This window comes from Heteronotia binoei, chromosome 10 (genome assembly GCF_032191835.1).
Source record: "Heteronotia binoei isolate CCM8104 ecotype False Entrance Well chromosome 10, APGP_CSIRO_Hbin_v1, whole genome shotgun sequence".
NCBI lineage: Eukaryota > Metazoa > Chordata > Lepidosauria > Squamata > Gekkonidae > Heteronotia > Heteronotia binoei.
This window is the reverse complement of record NC_083232.1, coordinates 93,492,264-93,516,940: the sequence shown is the minus strand read 5'-3', so window position 1 is coordinate 93,516,940 and position 24,677 is coordinate 93,492,264. Positions and strand designations below refer to the sequence as shown.

General features: G+C 49.6%; 1 protein-coding gene across 5 annotated transcripts in view; it reads right to left on the bottom strand.

Moving 5' to 3' along the window:
* Positions 1-24,677, bottom strand: part of IKZF1 (IKAROS family zinc finger 1) — a 96,520-nt gene that overhangs the window by 56,677 nt on the left and 15,166 nt on the right. For all 5 annotated transcript variants that reach the window (XM_060247781.1, XM_060247776.1, XM_060247778.1 and 2 more), the window contains exon 2: positions 23,463-23,582. In XM_060247781.1, the coding sequence (XP_060103764.1) occupies positions 23,463-23,582 (120 nt within the window). The remainder of the gene's footprint in view (positions 1-23,462; positions 23,583-24,677) is intronic.

Genomic DNA, 24,677 nt, shown 5'->3' with positions numbered 1-24,677 from the left:
TAATCCAAGTCTATTTAGTGGGCTTACTCCTAGGAAAGTGCTTTTACGATCTCTTTGTAGCTCATGTTCAATAAGACTATGCACGTTGTAATATGGAAAAAATACTGATAAAGATGACACTGTTGGAATCCCACCAAAATGAACCCTCCTATGTGCCTTTTTCAGTCTATACGTGTGATAAAATAAGTAAATGGTCTGTGACCCCAAGGATAAAATGGCTGGACTATGAGGAAGACGGAGCGCAGCTGTTGCGATGAAGAAAAAAAATTAAATCTAAAGCTTCTGGTCCACAGAATGAATAAATAATACAAAATTCCACACACCCCGCCCCAGTTTTGCAGGTAGTATAAGAAATTCCATTTGCCCACATTAAGCCCAGGACAAGCTATCAATTTCAATGGGATCTAGCAGCGGCAGCGAGATAAAATTAAGGAAATGTGCGGCAGGCTCAGTTAATACCTCATTATCATTGCGATTCCTCCCTTTCTGTGTTTCATGCCCTCCAAAGCCAACAAAATCCCGCCCCCCCCTTCGTGAATTAACGTTTCTTAATTTCATTTCTCAGGCTGTTGTGTGTGCCAACAGGCAACGGAAATTCTCATTCTCGCTCAGGATAAACAGCCCACCTTACAGCCACCTGTGTGCTGTAGTGGGCAGGGATGCTGCCCTGGCTCCTTGGGTGAGCATCTGCCTGGCGTGCGGAAGGTCCCAGGTTCAATCCCAGGGACTGTCAAGTTTAAAGGGCCAGGCAGAAGCTGATGGGAAAGAAGGAGATCCTGGAGAGCCGCTGCCAGCCTGAGTAGACTGTGCTGACCTTCATGGACCAGTGGCCTGATCCAGGGCGCTTTCACGCATGCTAAATAATCCCATTTCAAGACGCTTCGGCAAAGTTTGGAAGTGGATTTGGCCATTCCGCACAGCAAAATCTGGTTGCAAAGTGCCTTGAAAGAAGAAGAAGATGAAGAAGATATTGGATTTATATCCCGCCCTCCACTCCGAAGAGTCTCAGAGCGGCTCACGATCTCCTTTCCCTTCCTCCCACACAACAGACACCCTGTGAGGTAAATGAAGATATTGGATTTATATCCCGCCCTCCACTCCGAAGAGTCTCAGAGCGGCTCACGATCTCCTTTCCCTTCCTCCCACACAACAGACACCCTGTGAGGTAAATGAAGATATTGGATTTATATCCCGCCCTCCACTCCGAAGAGTCTCAGAGCGGCTCACGATCTCCTTTCCCTTCCTCCCACACAACAGACACCCTGTGAGGTAAATGAAGATATTGGATTTATATCCCGCCCTCCACTCTGAAGAGTCTCAGAGCGGCTCACGATCTCCTTTCCCTTCCTCCCACACAACAGACGCCCTGTGAGGTAAATGAAGATATTGGATTTATATCCTGCCCTCCACTCCGAAGAGTCTCAGAGCGGCTCACGAACTCCTTTCCCTTCCTCCCACACAACAGACACCCTGTGAGGTAAATGAAGATATTGGATTTATATCCTGCCCTCCACTCCGAAGAGTCTCAGAGCGGCTCACAATCTCCTTTCCCTTCCTCCCCCCGCCCCCCACAACAGACACCCTGTGAGGTAGATGAAGATTGGATTTATATCCCGCCCTCCACTCCGAAGAGTCTCAGAGCAGCTCACAATCTCCTTTCCCTTCCTCCCCCACAACAGACACCCTGTGAGGTAGATGAAGATATTGGATTTATATCCCGCCCTCCACTCCGAAGAGTCTCAGAGCGGCTCACAATCTCCTTTCCCTTCCTCCCCCACAACAGACACCCTGTGAGGTGGGTGGGGCTGGAGAGGGCTCTCCCAGCAGCTGCCCTTTCAAGGACAACCTCTGCCAGAGCTATGGCTGACCCGAGGCCATTCCAGCAGGTGCAAGTGGAGGAGTGGGGAATCAAACCCGGTTCTCCAAGATAAGAGTCTGCACACTTAACCACTACACCAAACTGGCTCTCTGAAACTAAAACTGAAAGTGCATTACTTAGCGTGTGTGAAAGAGTGCATCAGGCAGCTTCATGTGCGAACACAGAATTACAACTGCTCTCCGGACTACAGATATAAGCTCCCCTGGAGGAAACAGCTGCTTTGGAGGGGGCCCTATATGGAATCAACCCTGTTGTGAGAAGGGAGAGAAAAATGGTGCAGGCCCAGCAGGGACTCATTGGCATATTAGGCCACGCCCCAACATCACCCATGTTTCACACAGGGCTTTTTTGTAGGAAAAGCTCAGCAGGGATTCATTTGCAGATTAGGCCGCACCCCTTGTCGCCAAGCCAGCTGGAACTGCGTTCCTGTGTGTTCCTGGCAGAACTTTTTTTGGTAGCAGGAGCTCCTTTGCATATTAGGCCATGCCCCCTGATGTAGCCAATCCTCCAGGAACTTAAGAATAGGCCCTGGACCAAGAGCCCTGTCAGCTCTTGGAGGACTGGCTACATCTACATCATGAGAGCCAGTTTGGTGTAGTGGTTAAGTGTGCGGACTCTTATCTGGGAGAACCGGGTTTGATTCCCCACTCCTCCACTTGCACCTGCTAGCATGGCCTTGGGTCAGCTATAGCTCTGGCAGAGGTTGTCCTTGAAAGGGCAGCTGCTGTGAGAGCCCTCTCCAGCCCCACTCACCTCACAGGGTGTCTGTTGTGGGGGAGGAAGGTAAAGGAGATTGTGAGCCGCTCTGAGACTCTTCGGAGTGGAGGGCGGGATATAAATCCAATATCCTCCTATCCTCATCAGGGGTGTGTGGCCTAATATGCAAAGGAGCTCCTGCAACCAAAAAAGCCCAATAAGATTAATTCTAAGCATATAAATGCATGTCACATGAACCCATGAAACTGCCTTCTACTTAATCAGACCATCAGTCCATCAGGGTCATTACTATCTTTGTAGGCTGGCTGCAGCTCTCCAAAGTCTTAGGGATTTATTGATTTTATTGTTTTATAACCTGTGTCCTCTCCTCAACAGAGGACTTGCAGCGGTCCACCGCATACACAAATGAAGAATTAAGACTTGAACAGGAAATAAAACCTATAACTACAAAGAGGTATGTAGCGTCTTGTGCTTTAACAAAGCACCACGTGGCCCCGCAGTAAAGGGCGACCAGGGGAAGTCCCTTGGTCACCCTGCGCAGCGCGGGAAAAGACTCCGCCTATCTTCATCAGCGGCGGGAAGTTTGACTGGCCAGGATTGGGCTGGCCAGCTAGGGGGCTGTTCCGGGATTATTGTATATAAAGCGGGTCCCGGCCCGCGTGTTCATCTCTGTGATGTACCATCCATTAAAGCATGTTGCCTTCAGCACATCTCGTCTCTGAGTACATTACAAGGTACAACAGAACAAATTCCTGCTGAAATTCAACCGGCCATCCGCTGTAGAACCAGACTGGACAGCCAGCTCCGACAGAGGTCTTCACATCAACGAAGAAAATCCGCCATCAGTACTAACTAGAAGAGCGTCAAGGATAGTGTTATAATATGTTTTAGTTAATTGTTTTAACAGGTTTTTAAGGTTAATTAATGTTTAATTTAATGTTTCTAATGTAACTGTTTTATTGTTTGGTGCACCACTGGTCATCGTATTGTTAGCCGCTCTGAGCCTGCTTCGGCAGGGGAGGGCGGGGTACAAATTAAAAATTTATTATTATTTATTTATTTATTATTATTATTATTATCTACTTAGGGTTGGCAGCTCTGGGTTGGGAAATACCTGGGGATTTTGGGGGGTAGGGCCTGGGGAGGGGAGGGTATGAGGAGGGGAGAGGCTTCAGTGGGGTCTAATGCCATAGAGACCCCCCTCTAAAGCAGCCATTTTCTCCAGGGGAACTGATCTTGGTTACCTGGAGACTGTAACAGCCAGAAATCTCCAGCTAACTCTTGATCCTTTTAACTGGAGATGCCATGCTGGCTGGGGCTGATGGGAGTTGTAGCCTGCAACGGTGGCAAAAATGAGGAGGGAGGGAAAAGGTTTCAGCCCACAGAAAAGCTGATTATAAAAGGCAGAAATTAACATGTTCCTCAAGGAAGCTTGACAAAATATAGACTAGTCACCAGTGTTCCCTCTACGCTGAGTTAGCGTGAGCTAGCTCAGAGATGTTTAGCCTCCAGATCACATATTTTTGTCTTAGCTCAGGAAAAATGGCCCCAGAGCAAAGAAATGTATGCAGCGGCTCACAGCTTCTTGTGTTTTAACAATTTATTAATAACATATGGTTACAATATTTAATTATATCCTTTCTATCTCTAACCCCCCTCCCTCCATTACTAGACTTCCACCGAAGTTATATATTTGAGTTCAATTATAAAGGTACCCCCAACCAATCAAAGTTCAATGTCTTTCTCTTCTCATTCATACTAAAAAATTGTCCAGTGTCTTTTTACGTTCCACTCTTGCTCTATATATCTTTTAAATTTCTTCCACTCATTTTTAAACACGTCTAAATCATAGTCTCTTAAAGTTCCTGTTAACTTATCCATCTCACTCTACGATAAAACTTTCACAATCCAATCCCATTTCTCTGGCATTTTTTCTTGCTTCCACAACTGCGCATACAGTGTCCTAGCAGCTGAGAGCAAATACCAAATTAAAGTCCTATCTTCTTTAGGAAATTTTTCTATTTGTAATCCTAGCAGAAACGTCTCTGCAACTTTCTTGAAATCATAACCTAAAATTTTAGAGATTTCTTATTGTATCATCCGCCAAAACTTTTTCGCTTTTTCACAAGTCCACCACATATGAACAGCTTCTTGAGACTGCGTGCTGCAAATCGCACATGCTAAATAATGCAAAGTTTCAATCCACTTTCAGTGCCGTTTCATACTGGATTTTGCCAGTTCACCCAGCAAAATCCGCTTGGACAGTGCACTGAAAGTGGATTGAAAGTGCATTATTTAGCATGTGCGATCGCAGCCTGCGTGTGCGTCGTGTGAAGGGACAGCAGACTGCTATGGCTATTGGCTCTGTAAAGTCAGGGATGCAGCTACAAAGAGGAAGCGGGTCGTTCTCCCACCCTCCGAGTGATAGATAGATAGATAGATACCTAGAGATCTCCTGGAAGTAGAACTGATCTCCAGATGACAGAGCAAAGCTCTCCTGGTGAAAATGGCTGCCTTGCAGGATGGATTCTACTGCATTCTACTCCCCAAAGGTCCCACCTCTCCCCAAACCCTGCTCTACCCAGACTCTACCCCCAAATATAAACAGGTTGCTTACCTGTAACTGATGATCTTCGAGTGGTCATCTGTGCAGTCACACACATGGGTCTTGCCGCAGGCAACGGATCCATACCTCGGAGCTCCAATAGCTCTCCTATAACGTCTTTTGGCGCGCTTTCCTCCCGCTCTGGGGAGCAGGCAGCGACCGCGCATGCCTGGAGCGGGGGGAGAGCGCCCATTCCACTCAGTTTCTTCCAGCCGCCGCCGGCATTGACACTATACAAGGTTAAGCAACAAGTACAAGAGGCCAGCAGCGGGGAAGGCTGGGTGGGCGTGTGTGACTGCACAGATGACCACTCGAAGATCATCAGTTACAGGTAAGCAACCTGTTTATCTTCTTCGTGGTCTCTGTGCAGTCCCACACATGGGTGACTAGCCAGCTAGATGACCTGGAGGAGGGTGCTGGTAAAGAAGAAAGTTAGTTACAGAAACCAATCAGATCGCACACAATCACCCATCATGCGACATGGTATGCAGAGAAAAGATGGAAGCGGATGCACTCACCCCTGGCTTCAGTGGAAGATGGATCTGAGGACCGCTTGACCGAAGGAGGCGTCACGTCTCGCACGAACGTCCAACGCATAATGGGAGACGAACGTGGATGGAGAGGACCAGGATGCAGCCGCACAGATGTCCTCTAGAGAAACGCCTTGTAGAAAGGCCGAAGACGTCGAGACCGCTCTAGTAGAGTGGGCCTTAAGGCCTTCGGGCAAAGGCTGTTTAGCCAGTTCGTAGCACAACCTGATGGCACTGACTACCCACTTTGACAGACGTTGGGTAGAAATTTTGAGACCCTTGTGAGGGTTTCCATAGGCCACAAACAGGTTAGGGTCCTTACGGAAAGGTTGTGTACGGTCAAGGTAGAAGGATAAAGCCCTCCTAACATCCAAAGAATGTAGGGCCCGTTGACCCTGGTCGGATGGGTTGGAGAAAAAGGTTGGTAGAGAAGTTGAGGTTGATAGGTGGAACTGGGAGACAACTTTAGGCAGGAACGCAGGGTCCGGTCGCAAAACAACTTTGTCCTTGTGGAAAATGGTGTAGGGAGGATCGTAGCGGAAGGCGCACAAATCACTCGCCCGTTTGCCCGAGGTAAGGGCTACGAGTAATGCTGTCTTCCAGGAAAGAAGGTTGAGGTCTATGGTAGCCATAGGCTCAAAGGGGGCTTTCATGAGGCAGGAAAGGACCAACGATAAACTCCAAGTCGGAACAAAGGGCTTAACAGGTGGGTTGAGGTGCAACATGCCCTTAAGGAAGGACTTTGATAAAGGATGGGAGAACACAGTCTTACCATCTATTGGATTATGGAAAGCAGAAACCGTAGAAAGGTGAACCTTCAAGGAGGAATAACAGAGGCCGGATTTCTGTAGGGAAAGGAGGTAGTCCAGGATTAGGGGAAGTGGAGCCGTTTCCGGCTGTAGATGAGAAGATGTTGCAAAAGAACAGAAACGCTTCCATTTACGCTGATAAGAAAGTCTCGTGGAAGGCTTTCTTGCGTTGAGGATGACATTGGCTACCTCTGTTGAGAGGTAGGTGGATGTATTCTCCAGGCAGCCAGGGCCAGGACTCGAGGGTTGTGATGAAGAATCTGACCGTTGGCTTGAGAAAGGAGGTCGCCCGCAGGAGGAAGTCGGTAGTAAGTGTGGCGTGACAGTTGAAGCAGCCGCGTGAACCACGGTTGCCGAGGCCACCATGGCGCAATGAGGATGCAGTCTGTGCCATCCCGAGCTATCTTCACCAACACACGTGTCAGAAGGGGGGTCGGTGGAAAGAAGTAGTGAAGGGGGCCTGTCCAATTGTGCAGAAATGCGTCGTTGCCCCTCCTGCAATAAAACTGAGGGCACTTGGCATTGTCCCTGGACGCAAAGGCGTCCACCTTGGGTGTTCCGAAGGAATGGAAGATGCGGCGAAGGTAGACCGGATTGATGGACCATTCGTGGTCGTCTATGCGAATCCTGCTGAGGGAGTCGGCCAAAATATTCTCCACCCCGGGAAGATGAACGGCAGTCATGAATATGTTGTGCTTGACACACCATTCCCAGAGCAGTACGGCTATACGGCAGAGACGGAGGGATCTGGTTCCCCCTTGTTTGTTTATGTAATAAACAGTTGCCATATTGTCCGTTGAGATCTGGACATGTTGGCCCTTTATTAGTGGAAGAAATGATTGAAGAGCTCTGTGCACCGCGATCAGTTCTAAGCAGTTTATATGCATAAGGCTCTCGGCGGTCGTCCAAAGCCCTCTGACAGTTTTGTCCTCTAGGTGGGCTCCCCATCCCCCCTTGGAGGCATCTGTTGTTATCGAGGCCGTCGGGGAAGGCGGTAGAAACGGCTTGCCCTCGAGGAGATTGTTGGGTGCAGTCCACCACGTGAGAGATAGAAGCACTCTGTGCGGAACAGTGAGCAGAACAGCTTGAGATTGAGTTTGAGGGTGGTAAGCTCGGACAAACCATGTCTGTAGGTGTCGCATTCGCAGTCTTGCAAAAGGAAGGACAGATGTAGTAGCGGCCATAAGGCCCAGCAGGCGTTGGATGGTGAACGCAGACTGGAGAGGCTGTTGCTGAACTGACTTGGCTAGGGCAATAATAGTGTGTGCCCGATCCTCGGGAAGAAAAGCTCGATGCAGGGAGGTGCAGAGAAGGGCGCCTATGAACTTGAGGTTCTGGGTAGGTGTTAGGTGCGATTTTGATGCATTCACGCGAAGGCCCAGGGAGCGCAGAAGAGTGAGAGCTGTGTCGAGATTGTGCTCCAATTGCTGTAGTGTCGGGGCCACCAGGAGCCAGTCGTCGATGTATGGGAAGACTGGGATGTTCCGAGTGCGAAGTGCAGCTGCCACAACCGCCATGCATTTGGTGAACACGCGCGGCGCAGTGGAAAGGCCGAAAGGTAGGGACACATATTGGTAGTGGTCCGGGCCCATGGCAAATCGCAGATACTTCCGATGTTGAGGTCGAATGGTCACATGGAAGTAAGCGTCCTGAAGGTCTAGGGAAGCCATCCAGGAATTCCTGGGAATAAGGGGCAAGATGGACTGCAGGGAGATCATTCTGAACTTCCTGTATGCGATGTGCTTGTTGAGCTTCCTTAGATCTAGAATGGGACGCCTTCCTCCATCCCTCTTGGGAACTAGGAAGTATCTTGAATAGAAGCCTGTCCCCCGATGGAGGGGGGGAACGGGTTCGATGGCTTCCTTGTGGAGCAAGTCCAGAATCTCCTGACGGAGGAGAGGAGACGGAGGGGTAGCTGTGAAATAGTGGTGGCGAGGTGGAGAAATGAACTCGATTGCGTAACCTAGGCGCATGATGGTCAGCACCCAGGAATCGGTTGTTATCGAGTTCCAAGTGGGAAGGAAAGGTGACAGACGTGTTTGTAAAAGCGGTTCGGGAAAGTCAAAGAGACTGTTTAGAAGGAAGGGAGGACTTTTTAGGCTGTTGTGACCGCGGCCTCTGTTGAAACTGAGGTTTCTGCTGGCCAGTCCTTCTCTTCCAGAAATCAGGACGCTTAGGTGACCTTTGGCGCCTTTGAAAAGATGGTCTCCAGGGCTTTGCACGGTTGGACTGCTGGGAGAACGGTTGGGAAACTCCCAAGCGCTTAGCACGCTTACGGCCGTCATCCACCGAGGCTAGGACCTCGTCAGTAGAAGCATGGAAAAGGCCGAGGCCATCGAAGGGAAGGTCTTCGATCTTTTGTTTAATGTCTGGTTGTAAATTTGTGGACCTCAGCCAGGCGTGGCGACGTAGGGCAACAGATGACGCAAAGACCCTAGAAGAGCAGGAGACAGCATGGCGTATGGTGTTGATCTGTTGCTTGGACACTCTAGAGAGTTCTGATACCAAGGCAGAGGCCGTTCTTTGGGAGGGTTCAGGAAGTGCGGGAATAAGAGGTGTAAATTGGTTGGCCAAGTTGAAGACGTAAGCCGAAAAGTAGGCTAAGTAATTGTTTAGTTTAGAATTTGTAGAGGCAAGGTTGAATATCTTTCTTGCCAGGGTGTCTAATTTTCTGCCTTCGCGGTCAGGAGGTGTCGGATGTCTGGACGGCTTGGCCTTAGTTGCCGAGTGTACGATAATCGAGTTGGGTGCCGGATGAGAGGCAAGAAATTTGGCTTCAGGAGCGTGAACTCTATAAAGAGAGTCAAAGCGTTTTGCGGTTGGTGGGACTGAGGCAGGTTTGTCCCAGGTTTCACGGAGGCCCTCGAGGTGCACCGGAAGCATAGGGAGCAATGAGCCAGGTGGGAAGTCCGTTTGCACGAGGTCGTGTACAACGTCCGAGACCTTAGGTGAGTCCGACGGAAGAGTAATGTTGAGGGCTTCGGCCATGGTGGTTATTAGATGGAGATAGGCCTTGGACGCATCTGACGGGGAGAGTCGAGGTTGTGGTACCGAGTCCGAGGCTACCGAGTCAGGGCGGTCCTCGGAGTCAGACGATGCTGACGATTCATGATCGGAGTGGGAATCCTCACCGGAAGGAGGATGTGAAGGCCGGATCGGGTCCGAAGGAACGGTCTTCGGTTTGACCGTCTGAGCGGGTTGGTCTGTAGGGGTGGAGACCGGAGGGGCAGTCGAGGCCGAGGCTGATGGAGTGCGCGGTCTAGCGTCCTCTGGCTGGTGGTGGTCCCGGGATCGCTGAAGCTCGGAGAGACGAGCGCATTCCCGAAGCCTATCACGGAGCCGAGGAGAATAGCGAGAGTAGTCAAGCTCTCGGATCCGATCCCGAGGATAGTCATGTTCTCGGGTCCGATCTTGATCGCGGGATCGAGAAGAGAGGTCACGGTCGAAGCCACAGCGTGGCTCTCGGATCCGAACTCGAGAGTAATCACGGGGTCGAGGAGAAGAAAAGTCGCGGTCGAAACCTCGAGACCGTGGAGAATCGCGGAGGCGTCTGGAGAAGTCACGGAGTCGATCACGGGGTGCAGGAGAGTCCTCGTAACGGTAAGGGGAATAGCCTGAACCCTCCAGAGATGGAGACCGAGAAGGGCGATGGGCACGAGAGTAGTAACGGTCATATCTGGGAGTGGCATAGTAGTCGCGATAGTAATCCGAGGAATCGGAGTCTCGGCGCCGACGTGGTGATCTGGAGCGGCCCTTGAGGAGCGGGGAGCGGGATCGGGCTCGACGAGAGGGTGAGCGAGAGCGACCCTTGTTTGAGGCCTGAGCGGCTGAGTCCTTGTACAGGGGAGAAATCCCGATGTCTCGGAAGTCCTTATACAGGGGAGAAATCCCGATGTCTCGGAAGGATCCGATTCGAAGCAGAGGTTTAAGGTAGGTCTGCGTAGACTCGGTTGTGAGATCGGGTTCGAGAAAGTCGGTCGGGACCACGCTGTGCACTGAAGGCGAACGAGAGTGGACTGGAATGACCTCCACTGCTGTGGAAGTGTGAGGTGTCAGTTGGGGCATGTCTGTGATGACGTCCGACGGAACCGACAACTCAGGCGGAAGGGCAGGTTGTGTTGGAGCCGCAGGATCCATAGACGTCGAAGTCGAGGTTGGAGCCTGAGGCTTCTTAGGAGCCGAGTGCGAGTGGAGTTTCCTCGGAGCCGAATCGGCCGATCCGGAAGGACGAGATTTCTTGTGCGCCGGATCCGTAGATTCGAGATGGCGCGATTTCTTCGAAGCCTTATGGCCGGTCTCGGCGTGCTTCGAAGACTTTTTATCGGACTTGTGTTTCTGTTTTGAGAGAGACACGTCCGTAGAAGCCGAATCTCCCGCTTGTTGTTGGGGAGGCGGCGAGTCCGATGCGGGCATAGCCCTTAAGGACAATTCAATCAGGAAACTCCGGAGCCTTGCCGCACGGTTTTTCCGGGCCTGCTTTCCGAAGTTCGCACAATGAGGGCAGGAATCAACTCGGTGAGATTCGCCCAAGCAGAAAAGGCAGTGGCTGTGGCCGTCTGTAGTAGGGATTTTGGTCCCACAGCGCGTGCACTTTTTGAAAGTAACTTTCCCTTCCATGCGCTCCGGACAAGGGAGGGGGGGGGAAGGGAGAAAAGGGGAAAGATAGCGCAGAAGCGGGTATTTTTTTTTTTTTTTAAATTTTCCGGGACGAAAGCGAAGATATAAGAGAGAAAAATACGATACCAGTTGAGGAAAAAGGGTGAAGAGATGTAGGTAATGGACGAGCTAAGGAGGAACGCAGCGAGGAAGGTGTTGTCCGGGCGGCGGTAGGAAAGAAACTGAGTGGAATGGGCGCTCTCCCCCCGCTCCAGGCATGCGCGGTCGCTGCCTGCTCCCCAGAGCGGGAGGAAAGCGCGCCAAAAGACGTTATAGGAGAGCTATTGGAGCTCCGAGGTATGGATCCGTTGCCTGCGGCAAGACCCATGTGTGGGACTGCACAGAGACCACGAAGAAGATCCCGGAATTTCCCAGCTCGGAGTTGACAACCCTAAACACAGGGCATGTTTGCACCAGCACTTTCCCAACTCAACTTCTTTCTCCAACTTCTTTCGCTTTCTTGGTCTTAGTTTGTCCTGAAATAATTTGTGTATTTCTGTTCAATGCAGATTTCCCCCTTTAGAAATGGAAGATGTGTAGGGTAGTTTTTAAAGAAAAAAAAAATCCCTAACCAGATGCAGAGTTTTTCCAACTGCCACATGGCATCCAACGACTCTCCTCAAAACATCTTCAACGTTTCAAAAAGGTCTCAGTCCTCGGTATCTCCACTTAAAAAGTGATGGGAAGAAGAAGGCCGTAGATTTATGCCCTGCCCTTCTCTCTGAACCAGAGTCTCAAAGCGTCTTACAATGGCCGTTTTCCCACTGAGCTTACCTCGGAGCGACGTCCCTCTTCACCGTGCAGTGTCTGCATGGATTTCCCACCAACTGCTCCGAGGCTGCTCCGAGGAACCAGGAAGTCCCCAACCTTTTGCGTCACAAATGGAAAACGCTAAAAAACAGTTTATGTTAGTGATGCAAAAGCCGCGACTCTACTTGGTTACTCGGAGCAGTTGGTGGGAAACCCACGCAGATGCTGCGCGGTGAAGAGGGACGTCGCTCCGAGGTAAGCTCAGTGGGGAAAACGGCCAATCTCTATCTCTTCCCCCACAACAGACACCCTGTGAGGTGGGTAGAACTGAGAGAGCTCTCACAGCAGCTGCCCTTTCAAGGACAACTCCCACGAGAGCTATGGCTGACCCAAGGCCATTCCAGCAGCTGCAAGTGGAGGAGTGGGGGAATCAAACCTGGTTCTCCTACATAAGAGTCTGCTCTGAAAAGGCCTCAGCCTGAGACCCTGGAGAGCTGCAGCCAGTCTGAGTAGACAGTACCAACCTGGAGGGACCAAGGGTCTGATCTGATATAAGGAAGCATCATGGCCTCGGACCCACATCCTGCAGTAGTTCAGTTCTGGGGCCAAACTGTACTGAGTTGCCAAGTTCATTTGAGATGCTGCTGTGTGTGTGTGTGGGGGGGGCATTCAGGGAGCCGGAAGCGTCATCCCCAGTGCACTGTCGTCACCTGAAGTGATGTCCCGTGCCATGCATACATCACCCAGAAGTGACGTAAGCAGGGCTAGATTAACAATTAGGCCAAGTAGGCACTGGTCTATTGGCCCCCATGACTTTAGGGGCCTTGCGCTGACTCCCCCCCCCTGCTTGCAGCCCTCCCAGCCTGCACGCCCAGCCAGCAACAGAGCCCCTCTTTGCCCAACTTGCCTGGTGCGGCTGCTGCTGGTGTCACTGCCAAGTTTGCCTCTCCCCTGCAGCTTTGTCAAAGGGGCTTTTGAGAAGGGGCCTGCAGGCTGCAGGGGGGGCTGTGGGTGTTGGGGCAGGTGCTCCGACTCTGAGATAATTTGCAAGGGGCCCCCAAGATTTCAACTGCCTAGGGGGCTCCACAGGGTTTAATCCGGCACTGGATGTAGGGACATCAGGGGTTTGGGGGCAAAACTCTATGGTAAAATCGCCCTCGAACCACAGTGTTTTGCCCCAAAAACAGAGCGTTTGCCCCTGGCGTGCCCACATCAATTCTGGGTGGCGTAGGCACATTATGTGATGCCGTTGTTGGGGGTAATTTACTCCTGCTAGCCAGACTTTGCAGAGGCCCGCCAAACCAGATAATCCCCTAGGGCAAGCCTAGAACCAAGAGCAATTTGGAAACAGGCAGAAAGCCTCTCAGGAGCAAAATTCTCTCCCTCTCCTAAGTAGGAGATCAGTCTGGAATTCATGCAGAAGATCCAGTGTTTGGAGGCAGTTAGACTCTTCAACTAGGATCCGGAAGAGCCAGGTTCAAATCCCCCCCATTCTGCCCTGGAAACTCACTGGTGACCTTGGGCCGGTCACATGCTCTCAGCCTAACTAATTTCACAGGATTGTTAGGGTTACCAAGTCCAAGAAATATCTGGGGACTTTGGGGGCAGAGCCAGGAGACTTTGGGGGTGGAGCCAGGAGCAAGGTTGTGACAAGCATAATTGAACTCCAAAGGGAGTTCTGGCCATCACATTGAAAGGGAAATAATGAAGGTTAGGAGCACCTTCTTTGAGGGCTCACAGAATTGGACTCCCCAATCCAATCCTTTTGAAACCTGGAGGGTGTTTTGAGGAAAGGCACTGGATGCTATGCTGCGACTTTGGTGCCTCTAGCTCAAAAAAACCGCCCCCAAAGAGGCCGAGATATCCACGGATCAATTCTCAATGATACCCTATGGGAACCCATAGGGAATAATGGAGTGCCCGGCAGACACCCCCCCCCCCCACTTTAAGATGACCCTGAAGCAGGGGGAGGGCCTCCAAACTGGGGGGTCCCCTGCCTCCACCTGGGGATTGGCAACCCTAGTTATGAGGGTAAAATGGGAGAAACAGAGAACAATGTAAACGCCCTTTGGGTCTGTAGTAGGAAGAAGGACTGGATCTGAATGAAGTAAATGACAATCATCCTTTAGCGACAGAAGCTAGAAGGCAGCAGTCTCAGACCAGTGGATCGTGTTTCACAACTTAGGGTGGAGCACTTCCGCTTTCCCTTAGAGCTACCCTGACTCTTTTTTTTTTGCTTTTCTTCCTTTCTCTCCCGGCACCCTTCTCGTCTACAGCTGCAAGAGGGCCTCTAACTTCAAGGGATTTATCTTTTTGACCGTTATTCCAGAACACCATTGAGAGCCGAACAGAAGATGACACAGTCGCCTTGCTCACTTAGCTCAGTGACTAAAACAGTCCAACCTTTTGCTTTCAACAGCGAGGCTTTCTTTTTGTAGCAGGAATGCCTTTGCATATTAGGCCACACCCCCTGATGTAGCCAATCCTCCAAGAGCTTACAGGGCTCTCAGTACAGGGCCTACTGTAAGCTCCAGGAGGATTGGTTACATCAGGGGGTGTGTGGCTTAACATGCAAAGGAGTTCCTGCTACAAAAAAAGCCGTTTTCCACCAGGTATTTAGCTCTGCTCCACTGCCTCTGTTCACGGAGGTTCCATTTCACTGGCATGGCTACCTACTGTAACCAACCTCAAAGTGAGGCCAGTAATTCTCTGAGAATTATAAGTGAAATCCAGACTAGAGAGGACATTGCAACTTCAGAGGGCAGACTCTTATTAAAAAGCCCAACAGGAACTCATTTGCATATTAGGCCACACCCCTGATGGCACCATTGTTTCATAGAGGGCTTATTGTAGAGAAGGCCCAGCAGGAACTCATTTGCATATTAGGCCACACCCTCTGATGTCACCATTGTTTCATAGAGGGCTTATTGTAGAGAAGGCCCGGCAGGAACTCATTTGCATATTAGGCCACACCCCCTGATGTCACCACTGTTTCGCATAGGACTTCAGAGGGCAGACTCTTATTTAAAAGCCCAACAGGAACTCTTTTGCATATTAGGCCACACCCCCTGATGCCACCACTGTTTCACATAGGGCTTTTTGTAGAAAAAAGCCCAGCAGGAACTCATTTGCAAATTAGGCCACACCCCCTGATGTCACCATTGTTTCACAGAGGACTTTTTGTAGAAAAGGCCCAGCAGGAACTCATTTGCAAATTAGGCCACACCCCCTGACATCAAGCCAGCCGGAACTGCGTTCCTGTGTGTTCCTGCTCAAAAAAAGCCCTATAAAAAGGTAAAGGTAGTCCCCTGTGCAAGCACCAGGTTGTTACTGACCCACGGAGGTAACATCACATCAGGACATTTTCTTGGCAGACTTTTTACAGGGTGGTTTGCCATTGCCTTCCCCAGTCATCTACACTTTCCCCCCAGCAAGCTGGGTCCTCATTTTACCGACCTCGGAAGGATGGAAGGCTGAGTCGACCTTGAGCTGGCTACCTGAACCCAGCTTCTACCAGGATCATGAGCAAAGCTTGGACTGCAGTACCGCAGCTCCTCCAACTCTTATAAGCAACAGAATAAAGTTTGAGTTCAGGGGCATCTTTAAGATAACCAAGTTCACTTCTGGGTATAAGCTTCGTGTGCATGCATGCTTTGCCAATGTATCTGAAGACCTGGGCACGGCATGCACACGAAAGCTGACTCCCAGAGTTGAACTTTGTTGGTCTTCAGGGTGCCGCTGGCCTCAAACTTCTATTGCTTCAGACCAACACAGCTGCTCAGAGTAGACAATACCAACTGTGGCTGTGACCACACACACTAGATAATGCACTTCCAATGCACTTTCCAGCTGGATTTTACTGCGTGAACTGGCAACATCCAGCCGGAAAGTCCACTGAAAGCGCATTATTTAGTGGGTGCGATCGCAGCCTGCGACAGACGAAGAAGACAGCAGCTTCACGTGTTCAGATCTGCTATCCCCAAATGTGTCATCGGAAGCAGTCAGTCTCATTCTGCCCAACGCTAGAGCCAGCCCCGTCACTGACCACACGTCCTCCGAGCACAATGTGTTACCTCTGTGAGATGCATATAGCGTGGGCAAGGCTAACTTTCTCTCTAGAACTTGGCCATATTGTCAGAGGCCAGAGTGGGGAGGGACGGTGGCTCAGTGGTAGAGCATCTGCTTGGGAAGCAGAAGGTCCCAGGTTCAATCCCCGGCATCTCCAAAAAAAGGGTCCAGGCAAATAGGCGTGAAAAACCTCAGCTGGAGACCCTGGAGAGCCGCTACCGGTCTGAGAAGACAATACTGACTTTGATGGACCCAGGGTCTGATTCAGTAGAAGGCAGCTTCATATGTTCATTACATAACTCTTAGGATCATGGTTGATACGTGTAGGGGTGGAATTCTAGCAGGAGCTCCTTTGCATATTAGGCCACACCCCCCTGATGTAGCCAATCCTCCAAGAGCTTGCAAAAAAGAGCCTTGTAAGCTCTTGGAGGATTGGCTACATCAGAGAGGTGTGGCCTAATATGCAAAGGAGCCCCTGCTAGAATTCCACCCCTGCATTCTAACCCCTCCAGTGTCTTACCCCCTCATTCCACTACATGTGTAGATCAGGCGTCTGGCCTGATGTTCGGAGGGACAAAATATCTCCCCAGCTCAGGGAACGTACCAGATGGCCCAGTCTGCGTCATACAAATTTCCCCCTGCTCACTAACTATCTCCATTCGTTGGCTTGCTGGGCAGATGGTGTGTAGTAAGCCAAGCAGGGAGAGGAGAAATCAGGGCCCTGTGGACTAAAAGAAGGAAGAGCAGCGACAGATCCGTCCATCTGCAATGGAAATGCTTCCTCGCGGTTGGGCTGCAGCTGCCGTGATAAGACGGGCCGCCCTTATCTGTGCTGCCTCTTTATCTTCGAATCGATGCAAGCGCAGAGCGGGAAGAGGAAGGGAGCCACCGTCGCCGATGACACGCACCATCGAGCCGTGAAGCAGGAAACCTTCTCCCAGGGTGGGCCCCCCGCTGCGGTGTGCCAAGGGAACACTGGAGCAGTTGAAGTTCAGAGCCCTTGCCTGACGGGACGTTCCATGGGTTCTCGACTTTCCTAGAAGGCTGGGCTCCATCCAGGGGCTGGTTGGCTCCTGGGGACGTGTCGTCAAGGACAGATGCCTCAAGGACAACTGTAGGGTTGCCAAGTCCAATTCAAGAAATATCTGGGGACTTTGGGGGCGGAGCCAGGAGGCATGGGGGGTGGAGACAGGAGCAAGGTTGCGCCAAGCATCGTTGAACTCCAAAGGTATATTGGCCCTCACATTTAAAGGGACCGCACACCTTTTAAATATGGAAGGTTTAAAAAAAGTTAAGATACATAAGGTTAGAGAAATGGAATTGAAATTTTTCACCAAATGGTATAGAACTCCGGCTACTTTAGCCAATATGTTTCCTGGGTTGAGCCCTAAGTGTTGGCACTGTAAGAAAGAAAAGGGATGGTATTCCCACATGTGGTGGGAGTGTCCTGAGGCCAAGAAACTATGGGATATGGTAGTGGGAATGATAAAGAAATTCTTTCAGGTAGAGCTGAGAATTAACTTTGAACTAATGCAGATGAGTTTAGTAGGGAATGAAAAAATAGGGAAGAACAACCAACATTTACTAAAAGCAATGATATCAGCGGGTAAAGCGGTAATAGCGGCAGGATGGAAGGATAAAAGTAAATGGAAGGAAAGTACTTGGCATAACTACCTCTTTGATTTTGCCCAGTCAGATATAGCCGCTATAATGGTGCAAGAAGAATCATGGGAAGAAAGAAGATCAAGAATTAAAGAAAAGTGGCTGACCTATCTGAAATGGGCGAAGGAAGAAAGGAGAGTGGACATTCAGTGGAAGCTTCGAGTCCTTTGTCCCTGGCTGGAAGAAGAAAAGGATGCATAGACTAAGGGGGGTGGGTTGGGGGTAAATGTAAAATGGATATCAGAAACCATGTAGAGAAACGGATAATGTATTAATAATAAAAAAATATATACATATTAAAAAAATGCCTTCCTTCCATAGGAAATAATGGAGGTTAAGGGACCTTTTTGAGGGGCTCACAGAACTGGACCCCCTGGTCCAATCTTTTCGAAACTTGGGGAGCACTTTGGAGAGAGGCACTGGATGCTATACAGAAAATTTGGCACCTCTACCTCAAAGCGCAGCCCCCCCCCAAAGCCCCAGATACCCACGGAACAATTCTCCATTATTTTCTATGGGAATAAGTCTCCATAGGGAATAACAGAGTGGCCAGCAGACATTTCCCTCTCCTCCCCCCGCTTTTTGATTACACTGAAGCAGGGGGAGGGCCTCCAAACCAGGGGATCCCCTGCCCCCACCTGGGGATTGGCAACCCTGGACAACTGGCATGTGTGGATGAGCTCTCACAGGTCAAAAGCCAAAGGCATGACGTTGTGATCGCCACAAACACAAACCGGCTGGAGTCCAAGAGCGCCTTCAAGACCAACAAGCTCCCTTTGTGAGACACTTCTGAGGGTCAAAGTTCTGAATATGCATAGGAGCTCCTGCTACAAAAAAAGCCCAGATCAGGTCACATACCCCTGATGGAGCCAACCCTCCCGGAGCTTACAGTAGGCCCTGGACTAAGAGCCCTGTAAGCTCTTGGAGGATTGGTGACATCAGGGGGTGTGGCCTAATATGCAAAGAAGAAGATATTGGATTTATATCCTGTCCTCCACTCCGAAGAGTCTCAGAGCGGCTCACAATCTCCTCTACCTTCCTCCCCCACAACAGACACCCTGTGAGGTAGATGAAGATATTGGATTTATATCCCGCCCTCCACTCCGAAGAGTCTCAGAGCGGCTCACAATCTCCTCTACCTTCCTCCCCCACAACAGACACCCTGTGAGGTAGATGAAGATATTGGATTTATATCCCGCCCTCCACTCCAAAGAGTCTCAGAGCGGCTCACAATCTCCTTGACCTTCCTCCCCCACAACAGACACCCTGTGAGGTAGGTGGGGCTGAGAGGACTCTCACAGCAGCTGCCCTTTCAAGGACAACCTCTGCCAGAGCTCTGGCTGACCCAAGGCCATGCCAGCAGCTGCAAGTGGAGGGGTGGGGAATCAAACCCGGTTCTCCCAGACAAGAGTCCGCACACTTAACCGCGACACCAAACCCAACGATGGAATCCTGTTGTCCAAGAGCAGGCTCTTGAGAAGAACTATAATGTATGGGAGCCCACCCTGCTCAGCCCAATCCCACATATACTCTGGAGTTCCTTATGGGAGCTAATCAACAACATACCGCTTTAGCAAGCGCAGGACAAGCCTGTAAAGGGCTTTGGCTTGAGGAAATCTCAGGCAGTTTCAGATGGAGAGCCCTTTCGCCACCGGTGCTTCTCCTCCTTTTTGCACAAGCTGCTATGGAGCTGTGAGTTGGCACGCCGTTCTCCTGTGGCAAACAGAAACCGCTCGCGAGAGGATCTTGCTTGCCACGGAAAAATGCCACGTCGACTCCAAGCTCCGCGGCAGCTCGTGCAAAAACAGAGAGAGCAAAAGGGACCAAAAGGGCTCTCCATCCGGAACAAGCCTAGTGTGAAATCGGCCTCAGTCTAGGGCAGAAGTCCCCAACCACCGGTCCGTGGACCAGTACCGGTCTGTGGCCTGCTAGCAACCGGGCCGCGGAGCCAAGCAGAGGCACCGCACCACCCCTGCCCACCCAGGACCCGTGCAGATGGAAGAGGCGGCGCGGCCTCACTCCAAAGCAGCTTCCCCTTGCTGCTGCAACCTTAGCCCATCCCTCATTTATAGACCCCCGCTGATCAGATGGGGTCTTTAAATGGGAGGGGGAGGCAGACTGGCCTTCTGCCACCTGGCCGCCTAGTGGGGAGGCAGCAGAGCCGGTACGTGGGAGTTGGCGCACTAAGTGATGGCCTGGGGCGCTGGCTCCCACAGGGGTGCAAGTGGGGGTGGGCGCCCCGTCCCTGCTCACACCGTCCCTGAGCCTTTCTAGGCTCTGAGGGGTCGGAGGAGCTCTACCAATCCCTCGGAGCCAAGAAAGAACGTGGCTTCCCCTGCCCAGCGTGCTCCGAACTCGAAGCACGCTGGGCAGGAGAAGGCGCCTAGTGTCCTTTCTGGGGTTCACAACCCCCACCGCTGCCCCCTCCCCTCCCTTCCGCTCCGCCTCCCCCCCCCGCCGGGGTGATCAGAGCACGCTGCGTCTCTGCCACACAGGCTGCAACGCGGCGTGCATCTTATCCTTCTTCTAAGAACGCGCTGGAGGAGGTTTGGCTCCAGTGTGTTCTACGAAGAAGTTTAAGATGCACAGCTGCGGAAGGGCCGAGGTGCATCACAGCTGGGGGGGGGGAGGCGGAACAAGGCTGCTGGGCAGGGGGCACGCTGTGTGTTGTCACTTTACACGAGCCGGTGGACATGGGGGGGGGGCGGCGCAGGGTTCTGCCTCTGGCGGGAAAAACCCTAGCGCCAGGCCTGGGCAGCAGAAACAGCCCCAGTCTCTCCCCGTTTAAAGACCCCCCCCCCCCATGGGGGGCAGAGACAGGGCGTAGGGGGCAGCCTGGGGTGGCAAAAACCCCACCCCCCACCCTGGTCCATGGAAAAAATGTCTTCCATGAAACCGGTTCACGGTGCCATAAAGGTTGGAAGCCACTGGCCTAGGGCTCCCGGAGACCAAAAGTTTTAGTATGGCCAAGCGTCATGCCAACCAAGCATTCAAAAGAAAGAGGCCTCTTTGCACAAAGATGCCACTGAAAACTTTTGTTGAACTATAGTATTTCTATTCTTTTTTTAAAAAAAAACTACGGAAGGTAACAAGCAGACATCTACAGAAGAGAGGACAATGCCACTTATGACATATTTCAGATGAAGTTACATACTTTTTAAGGCTCTTTGATTTCAGATCATAGATCTATGTGTCCTTCAGTGTACTTTGGCTGAATTGTGCCCCGTGTTGTTGTTTTTAATTGAAATGGCTAGAAAAACTTCTCAGATCTTTAATAACCACACATTTGATTGAACGGAAGTGCCCCTTTGGACAACATTTTTGGAGGTTATCTGGGAACTGGGAGTGCCTTACAGGATGAGAACTTGATTCGTTACTCCAAATTTTAAACAAGAATCTCCTTTGAATTTTCCACCTAATCTCTGCTGTTTACCTCTTCATTTCCCTCTCTTTTTTCCCCTCTTTCTGTCCTCATTCCTTTTTGTTTTAAAAATACCTTTTTTCTAGCTGATGAATCCTACAGTTTTAGATTGCTCAAACAAAGGCTCCTTGATTTAAAATTTGCTAAGTTACGTCCTGTTCGATATTATACATACTCACTGGAGGCGCTTGGTCTTGCTCAACCCATCGGAAAAATGGCCAACTGTTTATGTGATCTAGAAAGCCCCCAGCAATGGAGAGCATTTATGCTAGCAAGGATTAATGCCTTTCCTTCAAATGTTTTTTTATGGCAGATTCCTCCAAATCCCATCTGGTGAGAGAGTCTGTCCTTGTGGGGTGAACAGCCCAGATTCCATCCAACATACATTGCTGGACTGTCGGTTATATTCTAATCCCCAAAGAGAACTGTGTGGAAATCTTTCTCTTCTTCCCTGTAACCTAGTGAACGGGATCGATTACCACCGCCCCATGAAAGATAGGGAAATAGAAATCACAAGGGCTGTTAGTAAATTTCTGGGGAAGTCCATAAAAATCTATGCTGGGCATATTTCACTATAAATTGTATTAGCTTCTTGTTCTTAATCTTAGACTGTATCTCTTGTCTGTCCTTATTTCATGTTATACCTGGGTATGCTAATAAAAGGAAAGATGATGATGATAAAGAGTTCTTAAAAATATAAAAATATAGAACCACAACACGAAAACAAAACGGTGGCAGTGCTACCACAAAGGCACACTTTCAGTCAACTTCCAATCCACTTTCGTTAACATTTGCAAGTGGATTTTCCCATTTTGACACAGACGGTTTTCGCACACAGCTCACCTCGCAGTCACAATCCTGTTTCCTCCGCAGCGTCCAGTCGGATTTCCCACCATCTGCGCCGAAGTTACAGGAAGTGCCGCGGCTTTTGCGTAGCAAACGTAAACTGCTAAAACCCAGTTTACGTTTGCTACGCAAAAGCTGCGGCACTTCCTGTAACTCCGGCGCAGATGGTGGGAAATCCGACAGACGCTGCGGAGGGAACAGGATTGTGATTGCGAGGTGAACTTTGTGCGAAAAAGGTTACTGCAAAATCCAGTCGCAAAGTGCATTGAAAGTGCATTATTCAGTGTGTGTGAAAGTGCCAAATCCATCTTAGTTTAGGGTATGACTAGAGATGTGAAGGCCTGGGAAAAAAACGGAAAAATTCGGAAACCCCCCCCCCCCCCGTTTTTTTCTTGAAGCCTTTTTAGTTTTTTCCCGGAAAAACTGGAAAAATTGAAAAAAAGAAAAGAAATTGATTATGCAATATTTTATTTTAACATAATAAAATATTTTAAGGTGTTCAAATATTTTCCAAATAATTTCTAAAAAAATATGTATGGTATCAGATTATTCTAATTTCTGTGCACTGAGGACAAGCAAGTCCTAGGTCATGCCCATTCCTTGAAACTTAGTCCTACACGCCCTTCCAATATCCAATATCTTCTTCTTCTTCTATACCCTTCCCTCCTCTTCGATTCTTTTTATGAGAATGAGTTTTTCATTTTTATTTGATACTGTGGAGAGGAAATATGAATTATGGTTACTTCTGGATTTTTAAAAATTGTTTTGTGGAGGTTTTTGGTCGGTTCTACATAAACCAGAAAACAGTTCAGGAGATTGTTAAAATTACAAATAAATATTATTTTAAAAGTAAATTCTGCTTGTAATAATTGTTTGGATGCACTATATTTTTTAATATGCTAGCTGTGATAATTTCATGCTAAATAAAATTTGTCCACAGTCATATTTTATGTTCCTAAAGTAACAGAATGACTTTTAATCTGGAAAAGAAAAAAGAAGTGCTAATGAAGTCTTTTTTTTCAATTTTTCAGACATTTTCTGCTTTTTTCCTGGAAAAAAACTGGAAAGAACACAGGTTTTTTTCCTGAGCTTTCTAATTTCCGAAAATTTTACATCTCCAGGTATGACCAGCTGTGGGTCGTAAGCCACCACTAAAAGATTTGGATGAGTGGGAATTATAAACAACTGGGATTTTAGATACTTACTTGTAGTTCAGATACTTTGTGCCATTCTGTTTTACAACCAAGACACTGCATTGTCAAACAAACAAGTAACCTCTGGGAAATCAAAAGGAAAAGGATGCCGCCAACGGTCTTTTCCATTCCCCGTCATCACATGCCTTATGCATTTGCTTCTCTGCTGGACAATCATTTGAATGCAGAAATGAGACGGCATCTTTGATGGGATCTGATACTTTCAAAGCTACAAAGCTGGCTGGGTATTTCTTTACAAGGGAACAAGTCGATGAGTTTTAAAACAGAAGAGGAAAGGAACATCAGACAGATAACGATGCTCTTACCCAAAACTCTCTCATTCCTAGAATTCTGTTGCCCTCCTGAGCTCGTCGAAAGGTCCTCTGGCACGGGCATGGACTCTTCACCGTCATCTGGGACATCACTTAATGGAGGGCTTTCTTTCCCTGCAAATAAAGGCAACAGCTTTTGACTGGTTCTACAGAAATCAGAGGACCCTTCTACAAAACAGCCTTGACCGAAAGCCACAACCGCTGTGTACATCCTAGGATCAGGTAGTTACTTCTCTGGGAAGTGGCAGCAATCAGCATTAGGATCTCTGTCTCAGCAGTGGCAAAAAGTGCCACCAAGTCACAGCTGACCTGTGGCAGCTCCATAGGGCTTTCAAGGCAAGAGAGATTCAGAAGTGGTTTGCCATTTCCAGCCTCTACATAGCAACCCTGGACTTCTTGGTGTTCCTCCATCCGAGCGTTAACCGAGGCTGACCCTGCTCAGCTTCCCAGAGCTGACAAGACAGGGCCTTGCTACCCATCATCAAATCAACTAAATTTGTTTCTTCAGGCCACACGTCCTTGAGCCAGTTTGCTTTAGCGGTTAAAACGTGCGGACTCTTATCTAAGAAAGCCAGGTTTGCTTTCCCAACTCCTTCACTTGCAGCTGCTGGAATGGCCTTGGGTCAGCCATAGCTCTCGCAGGAGTTGTCCTTGAAAGGGCAGCTTCTGGGAGAGCTCTCTCAGCCTCACCCACCTCACAGGGTGTCTGTTGTGGATGGGGAAGGTAAAGGAGATTGTGAGCCGCTCTGAGACTCTGAGAATCATAGCGACAGGTGGGATATAAATCCAATATCACCATCACCATCACCATCACTACCTCCTCCTCCTTCAGGATAGCCTTCCTTTTGAGAACAGGAAGCTGAATACTATGTTCGCTCTTCTCTTAGACACAGGAGCATGATATTTCCTATTTCATGCCTTAACTGCATCTGTGTTGTTATAGCCTGATAAGTTCACGACTGCACGGCCAATTTTATAGCTATGTAATCGCTCTAACATTTTCTGGCAGATGACTTTCAAAGTGGGGAGGGGAAAAAAATAGCCATTCGCCATTTAATTTCTGGGAGGCACGTCCAGAATATTAACTGAAGGCCAAGCGTGCGATTGCAAAGTGAGAAGAAAATATTAGGTCAAAATATTAAAATGTCACGAAAAAGCCTGGATCCCAAACACCTTTTTTTTTTGGCCATTCTAAAGGAAAAGGAAAGG